Source organism: Stylophora pistillata, chromosome 7 (genome assembly GCF_964205215.1).
Source record: "Stylophora pistillata chromosome 7, jaStyPist1.2, whole genome shotgun sequence".
NCBI lineage: Eukaryota > Metazoa > Cnidaria > Anthozoa > Scleractinia > Pocilloporidae > Stylophora > Stylophora pistillata.
Genome location: NC_142525.1, coordinates 32,898,023 through 32,919,758, shown reverse-complemented (window position 1 = coordinate 32,919,758; position 21,736 = coordinate 32,898,023). Strand labels below are relative to the sequence as shown.

The window sequence follows — 21,736 nt, the reverse complement described above, 5'->3', positions numbered from 1 at the left end:
CTTTCTTTGTAGTTATCAGTGACCTCAGCTGTTTTCTCCGCTAAGGAACGGAATTATTAAAGACAGGTTTCAGACTCATCCTTTTTATTTCTAATGCTCAGATACAAGAGAATATCAGTTGATATTCTATTGTCAGATATCTACCTGTATGTTGCGCTATTATTGCCTTTCTTCTAGGCCTCCTAATTTCGGCTTTGTGAGTCGTATGAATCAGTGAGCCTCTCACCTCGGTTACGTCGATAAAACTGATTAACCCTGAGTGTCCGAGAGAAAGCATCACAGGAAATACGCATCAAAAAAACTTAATTTAATCATTTTTGCATGAGCGACTGGCTTATCGGTGTCTTAAATACAAAGAGCATAGTTTTTGACTAAATTAAAAACTAAAATAACGTAATATAAACATCTCGTGAACTAAATGTTAGCGCTTTTATGCAGTGTGTGTTCGATTTGAACACGCGGGTCCTTTTCAAAAACCACATGTCAGGTTGAACTGTGCTGGCGGGAATCCAAAAACACAACTGATGCTCGCAAAGTCCTCAGGCAAGCTTTGCATCTTGAACCAATTTCGCGAAAAGTCCGTTTCTACTAAGTAAGTTTGCGGGGGAATCAAACTCAGCAATGGAGCCGCTATCGAGAACCAACACCCTGCAAATGAAAACAAACTGGTTTATTCGTCATCGTAACCTCTTCGATTCCCGCAATCTTATGAAACCAGCCTGAACAAGTCGTCACTACTTTCAACACTATTCAACAGGGTGGAGAGAAGTTAAAATCTCTCCGCCCTGCTTTTCAAGGTTACAAAGGTACTCCGATTTATACAAGTATCTTGCACCTTTAAAGTCGCTAACTCCGAGAAATGAAAGAAAATGTCTCCCCAAAAAAATCAATTCATTATGAAAAAGAATGAAAAAAAAAAACAAAAAAAAAAACCAAAAACCAAAAACAAAAAAGGATATAATTTGATGGACCAAAAATATTCAAACTATCACGAAAAGAAAAACAAAAGGGCGACAGAAAGATGAAAATCACAAAATGGCGTTAGCAACAAGCTCTTTGCTGGGAGAACTATTTAGATTTAGAGCAGAAATTCAATCGTAGGTCCTCGAACGTTAAAAACTTCCTTTACGCTTGCTTCACCACGAACGCTACCGAAGATCCGTTTCTCGTCATGGTCGGGCAAAAACTACCAACCTGTCATAATCCATAATGGTATTAAGCCTGTGAGCTATGGTGAACACTGTGCGGTCAGCAAACTCTCGCCGAATCGTTTGCTGAATGAGTTCATCAGTTTCCAAGTCCACCGCGGCCGTGGCTTCGTCCAGAACCAAGATCTTACTTTTACGTAGAAGCGCACGTGCTAAGCACACCAACTGCCGTTGACCAACACTGCGGAATACAGCCGTAATGAATAGCTTGTTTAATAATAAAGTCAAAGAAAAGAAATCGTCAAATAAAATTACCTCAAGTTCTCTCCTCCCTCTGCAATTGTGTACTGAAGTCCCTCACTCAGCCCCGAGACAAAGTTCTTCAGGTGGCTCACTTCTAAGACGTGCCAGAGCTGGTCATCAGTATATTTACTGAATGGATCAAGGTTAAGTCGAAGGTCCCCAGAGAACAGCACTGGATCCTGTTGCGATATTCATGCTAAGAATTAGAAGGATCAGGATACAAAAAACAAACTCTAAGAGTAATAGCAAAGACGATAAAACAGAAATTAATTTGATCGAGAAAAACAGCAAGCTCCTTGATCACAAGTTTACCATTTGTTACCAGCCCCCGCAAGCTATGATAACGTCACCTTGTGGAGCCGAAGGCCCATTGTGGCAAAACTTACCTCGGTTTCATTGGCATGAAGCACGTAGCTAGGGGAGGAGGGTATCGCTACCACCCCAGGGTGGGAGGTCAGTCTGTTGTAATGTTACCTACTCACTTGCTCTAGGTTTTCCTTGCAGCTCAAAGGTACCAGGACATATCGATCAGGAGTCCAACGTACTAATCACCAGATCACCTCATCTCGCATACACACGTGTCCGTACACGTGTCAATATTAGGGAACTTAAGCAACGACGACGGCGACGGCAACGAGAACGGCCGAAAACAATATGCTTAATTAGCAAAAACAATCGCCCTGCACGTGCGTTTAACATTTTGGTACATTATTTGCCGTTCTCGACAAAACAACAACGTGAAATAACCAAACTTTAGGTTTTCTCGAGAACGTGAGCGAATGACGGTTAATTTTTCTTTCTTTCTCCTTACTTTAACGCCGTTCGTAGTGATATAGTCACTGAATAGTTCGCCAGCATTTTCTAAGTGAAACACATCGGAATAACCTCGAAAGGGTTACAAAAACGAAAAGTTAGATTTCGACACGACGCTTTCGTTGCCGTTGCCGTCGCCGTCGTCGTTGCTGAAGCTCCCTATTGTTTGGACACGCATACCTATACTGTGCCATTACCTGAGGGATAATGGTTAGCCGCGAGCGTAAATCCTGCAGCCCAAGAGAAGCAATGTCAACACCATCGATTGTTATTTTTCCACCAGCTCTCTCCAGAATACGGAACAAAGCTAACGTTAACGAGGACTTTCCTGCTCCAGTTCGGCCAACAATGCCTATCTGTTGGAATCAAAAGGGACACGAAGATTTAAACCGATTTGTTACTTAACTGAACGGGTGGTATGAACTTGACTCTGACTCTGTCTAAACGTTAGTCACCGCTGATGACGATAGCAATTCCAACCCTTTCACTCCAAGGATCTCATAAGTAATTCTCCTCACCGTCTGTCTTACAATTCTTATGATTTCAGTTCAGAGGATTTGATATTGGATCAACTAAGGCCTAGTTCATACGTCGCCAAATCCCTTGGAGTTTATGTCGATCAAAATATAAATTGGGAGTGTCATATTGAAAACATCTCTAAGAAGATACCTTGTGCCATTGGTGCGATTAAACGAATTCGGCATCTCACTCCATTTAATGTTTTAATTAAAGTTTATAATAGTCTTATTCAACCACATTTTGATTATTATAACGTAGTGTGGGGAAACTGTAACAAAGGCCTTTCTGAAAAACTACAAAGACTGCAAAATCGGGCAGCTCGCATCCCAATGTCAGCGAGCTATGATAGTAATTTGGATGATTTGTTCCGGGCGCTAGGGTGGCGCAGACTCTACTATCAAAGATTGGAACAGAAATCTGTCCTAATGTATAAAACATTACATGGTATGACACCTGATTATCTGAGATCAAGATTTGTATATCCTGACAGTGTAAGTGCTTATCGTTTAAGGAATACCGAAAACAAATTAGTTCTTCCACAACCTCGAACTGACTATCTCAAGAGTAGTTTTTTGTACAGCGGAGCTCAATTGTGGAACAACTTAGCTGTAGACCTAAGACAAGCGTCTTCGCTGACTGATTTCAAATCTAAATTAAGTCGCCACAGTTTAAAGTAAGATCTTAATTCTAAGTAAATTTTAGACACGGCCCCCATGAAAAGCAGAATTTTTTTTTAATTTATTTCTTTTATTCGAATTGTTATTATCAAATTATTATTGTAGTTAGATAGACAGGTTTCTAGTATAGAATTCACTAAATCAACTGATGGAAAAACCGTGTATAAATAAAGTTATCCTATCCTATCCTATCGCGCTACAGTCGAATTTAATTCAGACGAATTTAATTTAAGGTCCCACAAGCAATTAAATTCGACGATAGCGCGACGTCTAAAACGAATTAAATTCGTCCTTGACGTTTTATCCGTCCTGGTAAGACGGATAAAATATCGATAACGCGTCTTCAGTTTTAACGTCGCACTAGCGTCGCGTCGAATGAAATGCATACATTTACTTAACGTATTTCAACCGCGCCATGTTTGTTTCAAAATGACACCTCTGACCAGAGGCACTGCATTTGGGAAGAGAATTAAATTCGATCGTATTGATTTCGACCCATAAAACCACGCCACGATTTACGTCGACGGAACGGCGAATTTAATGGAATTAAAGCGCGACGTATAGACTAGGCCTAAGAATCCCCTAATTCATATTTTTCTTTGTTCTCATCATTTGTCTGCTTGATGATGCATTGATATTGTAAGGAAGAATTCTGTCTTGGTTACTGACTCATGGGAGTTAAATTAAAGGGTTAAGGATTTCACTCACCCGGACGATCAGACTTCATGACCAAATGCATGGAAAAGTGTAAGCGAACAGTGCGCTGGCCCTCACTATTACTGACGCAATTTGATTTGTGAAGCTTTCCAGTTAACAATGATTCATTGCGCGCAAAGCTTAAAACCAAGAGGGATTTCAAAAGTCGAACTCCGTAACTTTAGTCTACCCGATAATCTTAGGTATTCTTATAACCTGTTTGCAGGACAATGTTTAGATGTTAAAGAGGGGAAGTTACGTGTTACACACTTCTGGGAGTAAAAGTTTGAGAAACCAAAGTAAAGACCACAGTGCCACGATTACATGTTTATCGATTACTCCGGCTTGTTTGTGTACCTTTTCTCCAGGTTTAATATCGCAGCTGATCTGTTTTAGTACAAGAGGTAATCCCTCTCTGTATCTCAAGTCAAACTGTTCCATTACAATCCGTCCAGTGAATGGCCAGTCGTCTGGCGGTCGATTTTCGGGGATGATCCATCTAGCCTAAGTTTAAAAAAAATATGACTGAAAGTGAGTGACTAAAGAAAATGATGATGTTACATCTCTTGCAACCTATTCATTAAATATTTATGTTATAGTTTAAAATAAGACTCAACGACCTCTAACCAGGTTAATTTTTTCTTTCGGTCTTAGAAGAATAAGGAAAATTTAACTACAAATCAAACTAGTTTAAAATCATTTTGAGTTCAACTCACGAGAAACCTTCAACTATTACGCAGTAGAAATCTCGAACTCAGAATCTAAAAAATTTTAATGAACATTTCTGTCATTATCGTTATTTACCTCTGTATCTGTTTCTGAATATTCTTTCACTCTTTCAACGGAAACAAGTTGAGTTTCCAGTTCACTTGTCATGCGCACTGCCCAGTTGAGAGTTTCCGTAATCTAATGAAGATACGAGAGAAGTAAATGAATCTGATAAATTCCTCAGTTCTTGTAACAAATGTGTCGTTCAGGCTTCCAAGTGGTGTTATCGGGGGGGCAAGTGAAACAACACGTTTACTCTTACACTGCTTTCAGCTTGTGTTATATTGTAGTGTCGGTATGTACGTCAAACTCAGTTTCCATTTTTCTTTAACACAACAGTGTTACGATAACGTTCAGTTAGGCATTTCTCGTCGCTAACAGAAAGACTGAGCACCAGGAACGCTCTGTCGAGGAAACTCGTTCTCGCCAGTGCTCCGGCCATGTTGACGTTCAATACAACGCAATAATATTACGGCACAGTAATGGTTTGTGTCCTCACCTCTAACGAATACGTTAACGACATTCCGACCAACCCACTCATGATTTTGTCTCTGCTCAACACAGCAAACAATCCAGCAAAGAGTATTAAGCAGTTACCGAGAAATTCAAGTCGAACTGCAAGCCACCTGTGGAGACAATACACAGCATTAAGGATCCCCATTCTAAATGAAACCCCCCTATCAAGTGGACCCAAGTCCTGTCCCTAAATTTGTGTTCCCACTTTCGTTGTGGCAAAAAGTCAGCACGGACGCGGAAATTATGGACCTTAAGTGCCCTAAAACAAGGATGAAACACAAATTCTAAAACGTTCAACAAAACTTAACGAAACACATGACCTACTCTGTTTCCAATAAACATTAAATTTTGATTGGCAATCCACCATAACAGAGCTTACACGAGAAAAACGAAGCTAAGAACGTGATCTCCTGATGAAGTAGCCATTTACGTACACAGTTAATATTATAACTGGTGCAGTAATTTCATGAAATCCTACGAAATGACACACTAGACATGCGCATATGGTAACCAAAAAGCTCAGAAACAGAAAAAAAAAACTTTGACGCCACGCTTCGACGATCTAAAAAGCGTTTTTAAGTCAACAGCCCCTCCACTCTCCTCCCCCAGCTTTCCCTGCACGTGCTTCTGATTGTTTCAAAATTTTATTTGAATAAAGTTACTTTAAGACGTGCACATGCGCAAAACTACGAACCCTTCCTTGTTTTCCCCATACGTCCTCTTTCTCACCTGTTTGAAGATACAGTAGAATAGTAAGCCACTTGATTCTCATCCGTTTTATAGTAATTATCGAGGATAAAGCGGCGTTGTTGAGAAAATGCTCGTATGGTGCTGGCGCCGTTCACTGTTTCCAGGAAGTGACTGTAGATTGGTGATCGACTGACGGACTCGATCCTTTTCAACTGCCGCGATGTTGCCACATAAACTCTCTGTAGAAATATATTAAAATCCGTTCAATGCACTCAACATAACGACCAAGGAAAGAAAAAGTTGGCTAATTCTCGGTTAAAGGAAACACTGAACACCACAGTTAATGCATGTTGGATAAACTTAGAACGAGATTTTTTTGTTAGCTGTTAGAAATCTGTTGCAATCCTTTCCATCCTCGGCCAACTTCGTTCTTCGACCGAGCCAGCACGCAAGCACACTTGAATTTGATTGAACGCATTTATTAGCTATGTTATAATAAAAACTTGCTGCAGTTGAATTCAATTTAAGACTACTTAAAATAAGAATTCACATTCTTCCATCTATACAACAAGAAAACTCGCCACGACAAAAAACGGGCTCCAGGCTTTCTTTTCGCCTTGACTCGTTTACCTGTATATAGAAATAAAAAATTGCACAAACAGGCAACGTGGCTAAAAACAGCGGAGTGGCGTAACTTATCGCCGCGACCATCCCAATGATTTCGAGCGAGCACCAGAAAAAATCCGTCACACAGCGCGGTATAGTGTCATCAATAGTGTACAAGTCTTTCGAGAACCTGTTGACAATTCTCCCCAGTGGGGTGGTGTCAAAGAAGCTCATTGGTGAATGCATGATGTTGATCAGAAGGCTGCGGTGCAATCTTCGAGAGGCTCTCATGGCTCCAATCGTGAAAAAAACGGAAACAAGGAAAGTGAAGAATCCTTGACCCAAACCGAGACCACCGTAAATTCCTAAGTACAAGTTTCTTTGTTCATCTGTAGTGACATTTGCCGAGCTCCAATAAGCCAGCCATATTCCTGTCCCTACTGTGCAAGCTTCCATCAGGACAAAGGATAATAAGGTGAGGAAAGAAGCGCAGCAGCCCACGGACTTGAGATAAGAGAAGAATACTGCGAATTTGACCTAAAACAATCCGAGAAATCACATTACTGATACAAATAACCCCTTCACTCGCACATAGCGTTGGTAACTATCCTTACCGTCTACCTCACAATAGTCCCTTTTACAGTTGTGGGCTTGGTGGCCAAGCCTTTGAACAGGAGTGAGGCTAAGGGTGACCCTGTTGTGATAGAGACCTGTAACTAGTTAGCCTGACAACAAAGTAATTTGCATTTGAAAAACAGCAACATCTCGATCATAACAAGGTCACCCTAAGCCTCACTCCTGTTCAAAGGCTTGGCCACCAAGCCCACAACTGCAAAAAAGGACTATTCTAAGGTAATTGGTTACATAAGCTAAGTTGAGATAGTAAATTGGCCACCGTAACGAATAAAAAAGCTGAAAACGTCAGCTTTTTTATTCGTTTCTTTGGAAACTTTCAGCCTTTACAATTCTAAGGACGTTAGTTTCAATTTGCTATTGGAGCCACTGGCATTTAATCCCCCTAATTGATATTTTTCTTTATTCTCATCACTTGTCTGCTTGATTTTGTATTCATACTGTAAGGAAAAATTCTGCTGGTAAAATACTGAAACCTTCACGGACCTCTCAAAAATTCTTCACCCGTTAATGGTTGCTACGCAAATTGTTCATCTATACTTACTCTACCAGTCTCTGAGCGCTCTTCCTCGATCATTTTCCCCAGTTTATCCTCATCTTCGTTTTCAACCTTTTGACTAACATCCTTTACGTCAGAAGTGCTTGCTTTGGAGCTAGCTTCCACTACAGATCTCTCTTCCTCATTTTCTATAACACACAAACAATAACACATACGAAAGAAAAACTAAAAAAAGGGAATTGTGAAAGTCAAGGCGAAAAATTGGATTTTCAGACGTTGGTCATCAAATCACGTGTTTCTCCCTTAGAATTGATAAACCATGATTGTGGACGTGTACCAAAAAAAAAAAAAATAAAAAATAATGCAACAAAAGCACTCTGGATAGGTTATACAGAAGAAGTCATAACAACCATGTTAAGTATTTGGAGTAATGGAACCTCGTGGCCCCCCCTTGTAAAAGCAATTTTTTTTTTTTTTTTACCTTTTGAGTTGTCTGAAGGTTGGTTTTCTGATGAATAAGTTTGTAGGAATTCGGCGAAGGCCCCTGAGTTGGCCATCAACTCTGAGTAAGTACCGCACTGGAAAGAGAGAATTTATCAGGAACAATAACAGTACCGTTGGTGGGGAGAAAACAGCTTATTTCTGATGTAAGGCGTGAAAGGCACCGTCACTAGCGCTATTGAGCTCTCCGTTGCATACTTTTCAATGTGCTTTGCTAAGCATCAATGGCGACTTTAGAAGGTCCGTTGTGTATGTGGTGTTGATTGCGAATAGGACCCAAACTTAGTGTTGATTGCTGTATTGTTAACTTGTGTGAAATTTTGTGTTATCAACTTTCATTACGTAGTGTTATGTAAGTCGCAATATTTAACAACTATTCACCGAAGTGGAGGTGGTTAGTGGTGGATATTTACCGAGCCGCGAAGCGGCGAGTTAAATATCCACCGCTAGCCACCGACACTGAGGTGAATAGTTATATTAGTATATACTAAAACAGTGAGATAATATACACCACCAAAAATTTATCTTAATTCATACATTCCAGCAATGATTCCAACATTTTCATGCGCGGAAGTAAACAAGTGAGTTTACGCAAGATTAAGTTGTATTTGTAAACAAAACCTTTCTCATTGGTTTTTATCGATAAACTCCGGGTTAAAAACTTACATCAGTACCTTTAAACACGACCAAACCAAATTAAGTCGCTTTCTTTGTGAACTTCAGGGACTGCTCCGTTGTTAATTTGAGTGATTTCTTTGCTTGTCACGGATGCAAACCGGGACGCCATTTTTTCCCGAGTTGCTCGGAGGTAAATAGCAAAGGATATTCGGAGTTTGACAAGCCAACAGAGCGCGCCTTCAATGCTATCTACTCTTTTAGTATATACTAAAAAAAATATATTGAGTTGTCAAAAGGTAAGTAGTTGTGTCAGTCGAGCGATTTAAGTTTTTTTTTTACGATCTTTTTAAAACGTTGTTCTTTTTTCTTAAACACTATCTTGTAGTTTGAGTCATTTTGAAACCAACCTTTGCGACATTGCCGAAAATTCACTCCACTTTTTCTTGATTAATTTTACCGCAGGAAATGTCCCGCATTTGGTCTACTTGACGAAAAGGAAACATATCTGTTTGAGATAGTTTTTTCTGTTAAAAAGACAAAACAAAACCCTCACAGAAAATTTGTGTACGAGAAAGATCCCTCCCGTTCGACAAGAGCTATTCATGGTGTTTTGTGGTACACGAGCTTTCATTTATCTCAACATACCATGCTATTTAGACTTCGAGCAGTCCCTCTTCATCGGCGAGGCAAAGTAAAAAAAAAAAATTGGCGAAGAAAAATTATTATTAGGGCGTCGCGGGGAACTCTTGGAGCGACGCGGTGCGCCGCAGGAGCTCCATGAGTGAGGCGATCCAAAAGTACTGGGAAGGAGGGAGTGCTTGTAGTCTACATGCATGAGGTGATCAATAAACAAACCTCGGTAATTCTTCCATCTTTGAGCACAAGAATTTGATCCATTTGAGGAAGAAAATGAATACCATGAGTAACGAGCAAACGAGTCTGTAAAGAAAAACAAACAAGGCGAACTTCGAAATGATCAAACACTGTGGAGGTAGCAAGTCTTAAAATATACTGAATTCGCAAGGAAGGGTGAACTAAATTTCTCAAAATTCCTTGACTCGAATTGTGAGAGCAGTCAAAACACAGACTAGCACGCCTGCGTGCTAACGTTTAAAATGGTGGATTGATCACAAAACAAATAACGCTACCCAGGGATTGAGCCCGCAAGCTCTGAAACATGAACTCCATCAAACCTTGTTTCGTAACATTCCTCGTGGCCCGACAACATTCTCAAAAATGTGTTTTCCAACATGTGAGTCCACAGCACTGAGCGGATCGTCCAACAAGTAGATATCAGCATTGAAGTACACAGCACGAGCCAAGCTTACTCGCTGTTTCTGTCCACCACTAAGATTTATACCCTGAAAGGAGAAAAATAATTATCAAAACAAAATGAAATTTTTAATACACAGAAAAGAAAAAGGGCTCATGGACCACGTAACTATCACCAACAGAAAAAAGGTAAATATTGTACGAAAAACGTAAGAATCTCGACATTTTTCTTGATTACTCTTTTTCCCATCTATCAACTTTATTTCTGGTCATAGTCTAAGAAATTAGATAGCTTACGGAGTGTGCCTACTTTGGTGTCGTCAAAAATTTCCCGTGTACTTTGACTTTTAGTGGTTTTAATGTTCAGATGTCATTTTGGACTGAGAACGGTCAGTTGAAAACCATAGCTCCTCTAAAAAGAAACAAAAGACCATACTCTCTCTCCGATTTCTGTGGAGTCACCGGCAGGAAGAATTTCCAGGTCAGGTCTCAAAGCACAAGAGTCAAGCACGCTTTCGTAACGTGCAGAATCCATTGCTTTGCTAAACAGAATATTTTCTCGTAAAGTTGCGTTCTGTATCCAAGCTTGCTGGGCAACATACGCCACAGTTCCCTACAAATAAACAAATGCAATGTATTTTTAAATAGTTGTTTTTAAAAGGGGAAAGTAAAGTGTTTCGATGGGAGAGCTTAGACCTTTGCACTCCAACATCAGTATCCATATTGTCCATACCGTTCTCTGCATATTTCCTTTGATACCGACAAGAAGAATTTGTTAAATTCCTTTTTCTTGCAATTTCAAAGTTTGGTTCAGCGGTACATGCTCCGAAACCCAAGAACAAACGACTGCAGCGCTTTTTGATGAGGTGTGGTGAAGCAAAATCCATAGTAAAGTCCTTGGCTATTTTGAAAGGGGCTTCACAAGAAAGCCATAAGGGGCACAAGAAAACGGGATGTTAACAACTTGAAGCGTGGGAAAAGTGAAACTGACCAGGTTGAGATTGGTTTATAGTTTGCTCGTTCAAGAAGTAGCTATCAGCATTGACAAGATGATATCGGCAATTGCTCCGGGTTTAGCTTCACGCGAGAGGAAAGCAATGTAAAACTTGCGCAATCCCTGATCACGTTTGAAAATTGTTGAACGCCATTCTACAGTACAGAGAATCTCACCTCTACAGAGACAATTCCTTCTACTTTCTCGGTATCTCCGAGGAGGGCAGAAAGCAAGGAGGATTTTCCGCATCCAACCTGACCGACTATGGCGACAAGCGAGCCACTTGGAATTTGCAACGACACCCTGAAAAAAAAAAAAACTGACTGGTTAAGCTAGAAGTGTCAGATGTCCAAAAAGCAAACGAAAATTAAACCGTCCACATTGCGGGAATGTCAGTTACACCGTGCTCGGTCCGTGTTCGGTTCGCGCCCGGTCCGTGTCCGGTTCGAAATGGAAAATTCAACTGCCAATCATAAGTTTTTCTGAGTGCTCCTTTTAATCGTCAGTCCGCCGTTGAGCCGGAAAATCGTCGTGTCATTAATAAAGTTAAACCAGTGAATGACGTTCCCAAAGAAATACATGCTGGGTCTTTGCCTTTAATCCCCTTTCACGTTTTCATCATTAGCGCACGGTTGCGCATGCAGGAGACAGTTTTACTTCCATTTGTAAGCACTTCCAGTGTATAAAACATTGGCTATTTGCAAGTAATGCTCTTCCTTATCACCTTTAGTTGTTGGCAATTCGCCGCCAACTTCCAATACTCACTCTTTCAACACAGGCGCAGCCCTGCTGCTCCAGGTAAATGTACCATTCTCTATAGACACGGTAGAGGACGACACTGCAAAATAAAATACACGTAAACAAATGAAACACAATGAAAAGTCTGAAAAGAGACGTGCATGAGGCAGTTAGCAAAATTCGTCTGAGTTCGAAAGGCATTATGTCACGACAAAGTGTAGCAAAGAAGTTCGCTTTTTGCGGTACTTCACCCATTGCCTATTGTTGTTGTTGTTGTGATTATCGCTGTTGTTGCTTTGTTGTTGACGACCATGTTGTCTCTATAGTTGTTACTGTATTCAATGTTTTCATTTCTTCTGTTGTTACTTGACTGTGTTTCAGTCCTTTTCTGTCGCTCGTAAGGAAATAAACCCAGTTTCCACCCTCTCTCCATTTTGCTGAGCAGATCGTTTATTTATACTATCTCTTCAGAGCATTAATCCCTGCTAACAGATTACCATTTTATAAGTTGACGAACAGTTCATTGAGTGATCAGATCCGATGAATATACGAAGTTCATATATTTTGAACTGCGGTTATAGATACGTATGATCTGCTGGCCTGCTCCCAGTTGGCTTGTTAGCTCAATTGGTAGAGCGCTGCACTAGTATCGCAGAGGTCAGTGGTTCGAATCCCGTACAGGCCTGATTTTTTTTCAGGTCTGATTTTCGCTATTGCATAAATAGCGCTCTCTACTGCGAGGATCGTGCATCATACGTATCACTGAGTGATTCTCCTAAAATGAAACGAGGGTGAACGGGAAGCCTTACACGTTGTTTTTTGGACACTGTTGAGGTCCAGCTCCTCTAAATTTAGAAAATCTTGCAGCCTCTTCAGAGATACACTTGCCTGTTAAATAAACAAAAAACAAAAAAAACAAAAACAAGAAAACTTTCGATAAATTCCCATGCGGAATAACGTTTCGAAATTCTGAGGAAAAAGTTACTTTTGAAAACTTGGGGTCAAATAGAGGGCCATAAGGTCAAACAAAAAAAAAAGAAAAAAAAAAAGAGAAAAAAAAAAAAAGAAAGAAAAAAAAAAAAAAAGAGAGGTGAGTTATTGAGTTACCTGAACGCAAGAAACAATGACATCAGGGAGCATGACAAGTGGGAATCGCATCACATTGAACAGCGCCAAGGCGACGAAAGCTTTAGTGGCTGATAACAAATGGCCAGTAAATACATAAATGGCAAATGTGGTAACTGCCACCTGTAGAAAGCAGAAAACAGAAAAAAAAAAATGCTCACAACAGTTTAGAAGAACATTTGCTAAAAAGCAATTGTCGTTAGAATTTATTATGATATCATATCGCTGGCAGCGCCCGTGGGCAATATGAACTGAATCCTGTGTTCTGATAGGCTACCCAAACGAACAATACCGCTCGGGATTGCCTGATAAACACAATAACCAGAAGAGCAAAAGAAAACCCAAAATGAAAACAAACAAACTGCTTTAAGCGCGGGAAAATGCAGGGGACCAAGTTATGAGTGGCGTTATTTTGCATCTGATTGGCTAAAAGAGTGGCGCGAGTTTTCTGAACCAATCAGAGGGCGAAGGAAGCAAAGCAATGCAATCTCGTAGCACTTCCAACACTCAATACAAAATTGCTCTTCATCGTTCGCTAGCCTTGCGTTCCTTGACTCGTTTGGTTTTTGAAAAAAGAAAACCTAGGAAATATTGATTAGGAACTTACTAATGTCGGCGCACAGCCAAAAGTAAACATAAATCCTGCCGCCCAGAAATCAGAATTCCTTAAGTATTTCAGCTCTTTTTTACGTTTTCTTTCCACCTCTTTCATGAAGGACTCCTCCCAAGCGTACAACTTGAGGACCTGGAAACAAACAATAATATCGATAAATACAACAAGTCGCAGTTAACTTATCGACTGACCGATCGAAACTAACTTTTCTCTTTCAATTCACCCACAAGTCAGACAATGACTGTCCCATTAGATCTATAAACCGTTTACACCCTGATCATTTTGCCGACTTCTTCTTGCAAAATACCAACAGTCACCAAAAATGTGAACTTGACCGTATGATCATGCAGTAAATATCATGCCCTTCACTTTGCAGATATTTACTTTTACAAACTTACCTTTATTCCGCTGAGAATTTCATTCATCAGTTTAATTCTTTCATCTTTCTCATTCATTTGTTTTACCTAAAGTTTCGTTAAAAATAGAAGGATTTCAAATAAAAAATTATTACAAATGACAGTGCGAAGACGTTAAAGGGAACTGTGATGGCAGCAGTATAAGTCAAAATCTACTACAAACCTAGAAGTGCTTGTTGTTGAGAACAACATAATCACCATCAAAGGTGCATGATTTATGAAAACCTGGCATGTTAACTTACCTGGAGAGTACCCATTCTACTTCCAAAAAGCATATTTAATGGAATAATTAGCACCATGACTCCTAGTCCGGCCAGAATGGAGATTCCAAGAGTACTATAGAGGAAGTACAGAGCGCCAGCAATCTGAAGTGGACTTGACCACAATGAGTTTATGTAAGTCATAAGCTCCATCAAGCGCTGTGCATCCACAGACATCAGGTTCACAAGCTCTCCTGCTGTTGTCTTTCCTTTAGCCTTGCTGTTCAACACTAAAGCCTATGCAAAACACCGAAAAGAATATGATCTGTGTCAGCTATATTTAAGTTATAGCCTGCAGAGCAAGCATAATTTTGGGCAAGCACAATTTTGGGGAGTGAGTGCTCAGTATAGGTGTAAATCATATTTGATATTTATGGCAGTGAAAAGGTGGGGAGGGAGAGATGAAAATTGTAACAAGGGGGTTAGCACCCTTTGAAAAGCAAGAGTTGAGAGGGCGTGGGGTCATCCTTTTCTTCTGCCTCTCCCATTTCCACTATACCATAATCACAGAGTGTATAGATCTAGAACTGAAATTATCTGCATTTCAAAGTAGCTTGGGATGTGAATATGGAAATATTTTATTAAGAAAGGAATTCCCTGTCATGATTGGGTATATTATAACAACCATGACTTTGATTCCCACCAGTATTTTTCTCCTTAAAACATAAGTGATGAGTTTAAATTGGAGAACATACTGTATATCCAACTATCACACTCTTAAACATTCACCTACTTGACTATAAATGCATATACAAGAACGACTAGGAGAGACCAGGAATACAAACAAATTAACAAATCTCTCCTCTAGATTTTCCAACTAACAAGTATTTCAGTTACCTTTTCATAAACCAATCCAATGATGCCTGTACGCATCCTCATGCCAATCTGTATCATAATGTGAAAATATTGGTGAAGTGCCAAGGACTGAATGATAGCTACTCCAAACATTGCCCCTGCATACGCATAACCCTTCCACTCTTTCCATGGACCAAACATGTCATCCTTGTCTTCAGTATAGCCAACTAATAACCTTGAGAAAAATAAACAGTTCTTTGAATTACTAACATAACATATATTAATGCCGATTAGTGGTCAATATTTATAAATGCAAGTTAGTACTCCATTTAAGCTACATCACCAGAGATAGATACTAGCTGTGACCAACTAGCCACAGACTAGTAGCAATTCCATATTCGTTTGTGGTTTTTGATTTCCACCAACCAGTTTGGCTAGTAAACAAACTGAAATTGTTATAACACTAAACTGTCACTAGCCACTTGGCTAGTAATTTGAAAAGTTAGTAGTCTGAGCCCTGATCATTGTACTCCTCAACATGTAAATATTCCACATGTTATCAATCTGTGCATATTTAATCTTGAGCCTCTTAATTAAGGTTTTTTGACTGAAGGAAGGTGGAGGACAGTGCTTTCTCTCGCATAACTTTTGAAAATGTTGTGCAAATCTGGGAAACATAAAGCAGTACACCTTGAATGAAAACAAAGGATTATTTGAATTAACAACCATCCATCTACAGCTGTACCTATAATACTTTAGATTCTGAAACTAGTTTAACTTTATTTGTCCAACAAATAAAATGAAAGGGAACACTGTACTTTAAAAGCTGAGGCTGTACAAAAATGAGCGCATCATGCAACAACTTGCAAAAGACAGCTAGAGCAAACTTGAATCCAAACAGGCTTCCCAATGTTTTTCTGAGTGAAGGCTTGTTCTCCTTTTTTCTTGTTGATGCATTTTCAACATTCTCATCAGGGCCATTGTCATCATCCAATAGTCTATCACTTTCGTTGTATCCATCTTCATCTTTATGACTTCTTCTGGCAGAATTTCTAATCAAAATCAGATAAAAGAAAATTAACAAAAATCAAGCAATGTCCGACAAGATGATTCTTTACAGCTCAACATTAATAAACAATGCAAAGGGGGTCTTAGCTGCATTGACTTCTTGGAAATAGAGAAGAGTGGTAAGAAGTCAAGGTGGCGTTGGGGGGTCAAAAAAATAAGGGGTAAAGGTCAAGGGTCAGAGTTGAAAGTTGAGGGGTGACAAGTGAATGCTGAGAGTGAGGTGAGATAACAGATGTAGTTAGGAGGTAAAGAGAGGAGAGGAGAGGGGGTAGGAAGTTGGGGGAAGTTCCAAGGCAACAGGTTGGGCCCAGGTGAAAGGGATAAAGAGATAGATACAACAGCTGAGCGATAGGAATTGAGAGTTGATGAGAGAGGGGTGTGAAATGAGGGAAAAGGGAAGGAACAGGGGTAAGGGGCAATAAAATACAGAATCTTGTTGCAAAAAGAATAGATCCAAATGCAAGCATACAATCTTGGTACTCCTTTTTCTGTTTGTTTTTGCTTTTTATTTTTTCAGTTCATTAGTCCATTATTGTTTACATCCAATCAGCTTCATTTGCTCTAATGACTAAGAACTGTTCTCCCTTTAGGCAGGGGTCCCTATGGTGACATAAACAGAACTAAAGATCACTTATCCTTGCTCATAAAACCATGGGCAAAACAATGAAAATTAAGAGGAAGATAAAGAGGTGATAACAACTGGGCACACAGGTTTATATGACTATTGAAAGAACCCCTTCCCCTCCGGCCCATCAAGTAAACTCTCATATCCTGTCAAACCACCATGTTATTTCCTTCTTACCCAAGGATGATGATCACTAAAGAAAATCAAAGTCATGATGTAAGATTTCACATTTACAGTACTCTGTATCTGGAGTGGCATCTTACATTCTTCTGCATTTTCTTTGTTGCTCTATCCATTTGTTTTTCAGTTTTGAGACAATATATGTTGCTTGATTATCTCTTCTTAAGGCCCATAAATCCTTGTCCTCTAGCGGTCTTTTGTAACCAGTAGATATAATCCTGGAAAAAATTTCAAGTTTTTGTCCGCTATTCCAGACATGGGCGCATTAAGTTAAAAACAAGTAGAGGGGATTTTAGAATTCTCTAATTTGTGGATTATTTCTACTGTGAATTTAAGTTTTTGATCATTTCTTGTAAAGCCTCAGTCGAGGAGCACTGACATAGTCATTTCGGAACTAATACATTATTGCCATAACCTTAGACAATCAGGTCACACGGTTCATTTTCTTGATCTTAATATGCAATGACAACAACAACAACAACTTTATTTGTATCCTGAATTAAATTAAATTTAAATTACAAAAAGTAATAATAAAAACAAATAAAATAAAGTGCATGGCTGCCCAAAATAACCACCAGGCTAATAGAATTGAGTATGCAAAACATAATTTGGCAGAAAACTTCTCACCAGTTAAACCACCAAAATGTGAGCCTTGACAGAAAGTTGGCTCTATCTTCAGGATTTTGTTTCTACATGAAACGAAAGAAAAGCACTGTCAATAAATACCTTCAACAATGAGCAGAATACAATTGTACATGTAACCTTTCAAGGAAACAGGTATGAAAGACATACACTGATAAATTGTATACTTCAACCTACCCTTTTTACTTCTTCCTTCCTTGCAACCTCAGGAAAAGAAGCCCATCCATTGTCAACAAAATTCTCTGATTGAATTTGAGAAGTCAACACTTCAGAGCTTTTTGAACCATCTTCAACTTGAACTTCCATTTTTACAGTCCTAGTTTAACACTTGATCAGCTGCAGTCCAATTTATTAAAGGGCACTAAAGAATCTAAGAACTACAATAAAATCTGAAATAAAAAAGACAAAGCTGAGCAAGGTGCACTGTCCCTCACAAACAGATTCCATGTTACTATGCCGTGCGTTCAGTCATAGGTCATATATGACATCTAAATGTCCACTTTTGCGACCTATTACAACTGTGCAGACCAATGACAGCATAGAATCTGTTTTATACAATAAAAATGAAATGCTGTCAATGGTAAAATCATTTACGCATCTTTCCTTCCATAGCTCATAAGAAAGAACCAATCAACATGTGTCTACAATTCAGCTTTACATCAATATATATAACATTAGAATTTGATGTTTACTTCTGTCTGACACATTAGGTCCTGGAGTAAGACACTAATTTACCATTACTGTAGTCTTAGTCAATCATAGAGACTAGGCAATTTAGTCTTGGGAGCAACTACAAAATACAGGGCTACTGAGGTCCACCTTGTCAGTATTCTTTGAAGAACGAGGCACAACACAAAAGGATGTATAATTGTGATTCAATGTAAATCAGTGACCCTTTATCATTCAAATGTGCTTCGTAGAGTACAAATAACGCGCGGGACGAGTACTTATAACGCGCGGGACGAGTACAAATATCACGCGATATTTGTACTCCAGAAATATCCGCGAAATTCGCCGACACTGAAATAACAATTTGGCGTGTTGGATATAAATCTCTTATCAAACGTTTAGTTGTGTAGTATCGCTGAGTATTTTTACTTGTTGTTTGTATTTTGACTCGCCCTATGGGCTCGTCAAAATACGGCACAATTCGTAAAATACTCAGCGATACTACACAACAAAACGTCTAATAAGATGTATGTATTCTGTAGTTTTATCTACTTTACATGTACTACTGTACATGCAACCCGGCACATGTACAGAATTTGGAATGCAGAACGCTTGTGCATTTAGTTTAAGAACCCGAGGACTGACAGTCTTCCGCGCAGCTTGACAATCAACGCAATCGAACCCGAAGGTTTTGCTAGATCTGACTACGACCGGCAATTAAATTCGCACTAACAAATCCATTCACCCAAATAGAAAAACAAGCTCAGCAAATTTGTTATATTCGGCGCTGTCGTTGTGATCGTAAGTTGTGCTGCACAAAGGGTTGCCATTCGACAGCACCTTCTAAAAAACGCATCAGAGGAATCTGGCTTAGCGCGCCGTAACAGGAAAGTATGGAAAAACATCGACCTCCACCTAAAATTAAACATAGCTTACCACGCTAAGCTCGAGTCAGCCGCTAAGTAGTAGTTATTCTTGTCAATCGCTGAGATTACGTAAAGATCTCAGTTGGCGATGCAATCTAACCAATACGGAGTAAAGCTGAGGATACCGGCTTGCTGCGTGTGACACGCAAATGACAAGCTAAAATCACTTACTTCTAGCTGTGGTGTTACATTGGGCAGCAACTACGGAATAACCGGCCACTTAAGTCCATTCATTTATATGTCGAGAGGCTTTGATGAGTGAGGCCTGTGTTGCACGGGATGGTGCAATTTTTCCCTAAGGAGTCTGGTACCTAACTTTAAACAAAATGGCGGCCGTCATAATGGAGTTTGAACTGGCATAAGTTTTACCCTCTGGTATAGTAACACCACTCAGAGTGCTTACTGATCTTTAACACATCAGTGTGCCGAGGAGAATTTTTCGAAGAAAAAAATTGTGTTATTTTAAAGAAAATGAATTCGCTTTTACCCAAAGTTCGTCGTGTCCACATCGTCGGAAATCAGTTATGCTCTATTCCCTCTCTTAGTCTTCGTGATAAATTCTTTTCTCTGGTGTTTCTGGGTTTTTGCCCAAAAAGCTGTCTTTTCCACACATCTGGACTAGATGTAGCTCGTCCAGCTAATAAGAAAGCCGAGAGAATGGAGAAATCCAGAGAAACTTCTGCCAAGCTTCTCAAGAAATTACGAAAGACACGCCTTGAGGGACTGGTAAACCCTGAGCCTGTGTTCACACCTGAAGAAAAACTCAACAAGCGAATTAAGAAGATACAGTCTATCAAGGGACTTTTACAGTTCTACTGGTTCAGAGTGAAGAAAAAGCGAGAACTAACTCCTTTCCATAAATTCACAATTCTTGAATGTATCGTGGAGTATTTCTCGAAAAACGTTCAGATGAGAGATGTCTTTTTGACCCAGCCTCTCCAACAGAGTTTGTTTGAGATGCTAGCGCAAGACGTCAGGGTTCACCTCAATGACTTTGATGCGAATCAGATATGCAAAGTTGTGATTTACATGGCAAAATTGTGTGTTAAAGATTCTTATATCTATAGGGATCTTGAAAGAGGAATTTTGTACCACAAACTTAGCGGATACTCGACTAAACAGCTCTCTCATTTAAGCTGGGCATTTGCAAAATACTGTTTGCACACAAATGTTGTTCAAATCTTTCATGCCTTAGATAAGGAGATTTTCTCAAGGGACATATCAAATTTTTCATCTGAAGAACTGTGCACATTAGCTTGGTCTTTTTCTGAGTCTGACTTTTCCAGTGATGGACAATTTTACAAGAAGATTGGTAGTGAAATTTTAACTCGAGATCTTAGTCAATTTCAGCCATGGGCTCTGGCATCTCTGTCATTTTCTTACTCTAGAGCAGATGCTTTTGTAGCTGAAGTGTTTCAAGTGGTTGAAGAAGAGCTCTTACAGCGCGATGATCTCAAATCCTTTGCAACAAATGATTTGGTAATCCTTGTGTTAGCATTTGGTAGGGTTGGAAAACTCCATCCTGAATTGTTTGGCAAGTTTGAAGTTGTGATGGTGACAAGAAGAGATTATGCAGAGACTGTCGTTAGGGAGTACTTGCAAGAAACTTACAATTTGTTAAAGAACAGTAAGTTTCATTTAGCAGTGGTGGTCAAAATGATTGAACGTGTATTAGACCCAGATGTGTGTAATTCTCTATTTGATATTCTGTTTCGACCTCGTAGATCTTGGAAAGAAAAGGTTCTTCACCAGTACCTGTTTAAAGCATACTAGCCTATCAAAACATAAGATACATTCAGTGATGTATTGTATGAATATGAACCATTTGCCAGCATTTCTTGACTTGATTAACTTTACTACACCCAGATGAACTTTTCAGCATTTGAAGGAATGTGATATGTGTGCAGATGTTTGATGATTAAGGGACAACTTGCTACAAAACAAGCCTTTATTGTGGAATAAAAATTTTTTTATTAATCACAACAATTTATTACATTTTATTATATTTTAAACAAGTTTACATCATTTCTTTTGTGAAACAACAGTGCCTACACAAGGGAAGGTGGATGATGCACACCCTCTGAGGTGTTAATTTCTGATGCCGTAGGATCTTATATTGGTGCCTATCAAATCAGCTGACTGTCTACATTACAGACATTTATTTCATCTACCTTTTAATGGTCTTCTGTTAGTAGCCTAAAATTAATATTTATGGCAAGGCAAAATGACCCCAGAAATAGTGCAAGCTTGAGACAGTTTTAATCTGATGTCATTTTACACAAATTGTTCATATAAGGGGAAAGCTTTTTTTTTATTTTTTCAGGGGGGGTGGAGGGAGAAATTACACATCTCCCATGAACAATTTTCTCCACAATCCTTAGAAAGGATAGCATTCACTGCTTCCTGATCTTAAGTGACCAATAGAT

The 21,736-nt window shown here is 39.3% G+C and overlaps 2 protein-coding genes across 4 annotated transcripts; one reads left to right on the top strand and one right to left on the bottom strand.

Moving 5' to 3' along the window:
- Positions 1–292: 292 nt before the first annotated feature.
- On the bottom strand, positions 293–19,599 carry LOC111325526 (multidrug resistance-associated protein 1). Of its 3 annotated transcripts, none has more exons than XM_088726700.1 (27): positions 19,482–19,599; positions 17,893–18,104; positions 17,701–17,762; positions 17,157–17,291; positions 16,019–16,252; positions 15,243–15,435; positions 14,388–14,642; positions 14,128–14,193; positions 13,724–13,861; positions 13,099–13,239; positions 12,801–12,879; positions 12,019–12,091; positions 11,430–11,556; positions 10,696–10,872; positions 10,181–10,348; positions 9,843–9,926; positions 8,350–8,446; positions 7,914–8,056; positions 6,761–7,273; positions 6,170–6,369; positions 5,424–5,550; positions 4,961–5,062; positions 4,514–4,660; positions 2,462–2,620; positions 1,464–1,630; positions 1,195–1,389; positions 293–648 (listed from the first exon to the last, which is right to left on the bottom strand). In XM_088726700.1, the coding sequence occupies exons 2-27, from the start codon at positions 18,019–18,021 to the stop codon at positions 540–542; spliced, it is 4,020 nt and encodes a 1,339-aa protein (XP_088582826.1). In that variant the 5' UTR covers positions 18,022–18,104; positions 19,482–19,599; the 3' UTR covers positions 293–539. The 3 variants fall into 3 exon arrangements, 2 of the variants coding, with proteins under 2 accessions (XP_088582826.1, XP_088582825.1); XM_088726699.1 differs by having other exon boundaries at positions 19,321–19,483; XR_015989281.1 differs by lacking the exon at positions 293–648 and having other exon boundaries at positions 1,250–1,389; positions 1,464–1,647; positions 19,321–19,510.
- Positions 19,578–21,325, top strand: LOC111325525 (uncharacterized). The gene has a single exon (XM_022929352.2). The coding sequence runs from the start codon at positions 19,782–19,784 to the stop codon at positions 21,081–21,083; it is 1,302 nt and encodes a 433-aa protein (XP_022785087.2). The 5' UTR covers positions 19,578–19,781; the 3' UTR covers positions 21,084–21,325.
- Positions 21,326–21,736: the final 411 nt, after the last annotated feature.

Coding starts and splice junctions, on each gene's coding strand:
- LOC111325526 (XM_088726700.1), bottom strand. CDS start 18,021: ATGGAAGTTCAAGTTGAAGATGGTTCAAAAAGCTCTGAAGTGTTGACT. Junction 13,862..14,127: donor AAATTCTCAGCGGAATAAAG/GTAAGTTTGTAA, acceptor GTTTGTTTCCAG/GTCCTCAAGTTGTACGCTTG. Junction 8,447..9,842: donor AAGATGGAAGAATTACCGAG/GTTTGTTTATTG, acceptor CTCTCTTTCCAG/TGCGGTACTTACTCAGAGTT.
- LOC111325525 (XM_022929352.2), top strand. CDS start 19,782: ATGAATTCGCTTTTACCCAAAGTTCGTCGTGTCCACATCGTCGGAAAT.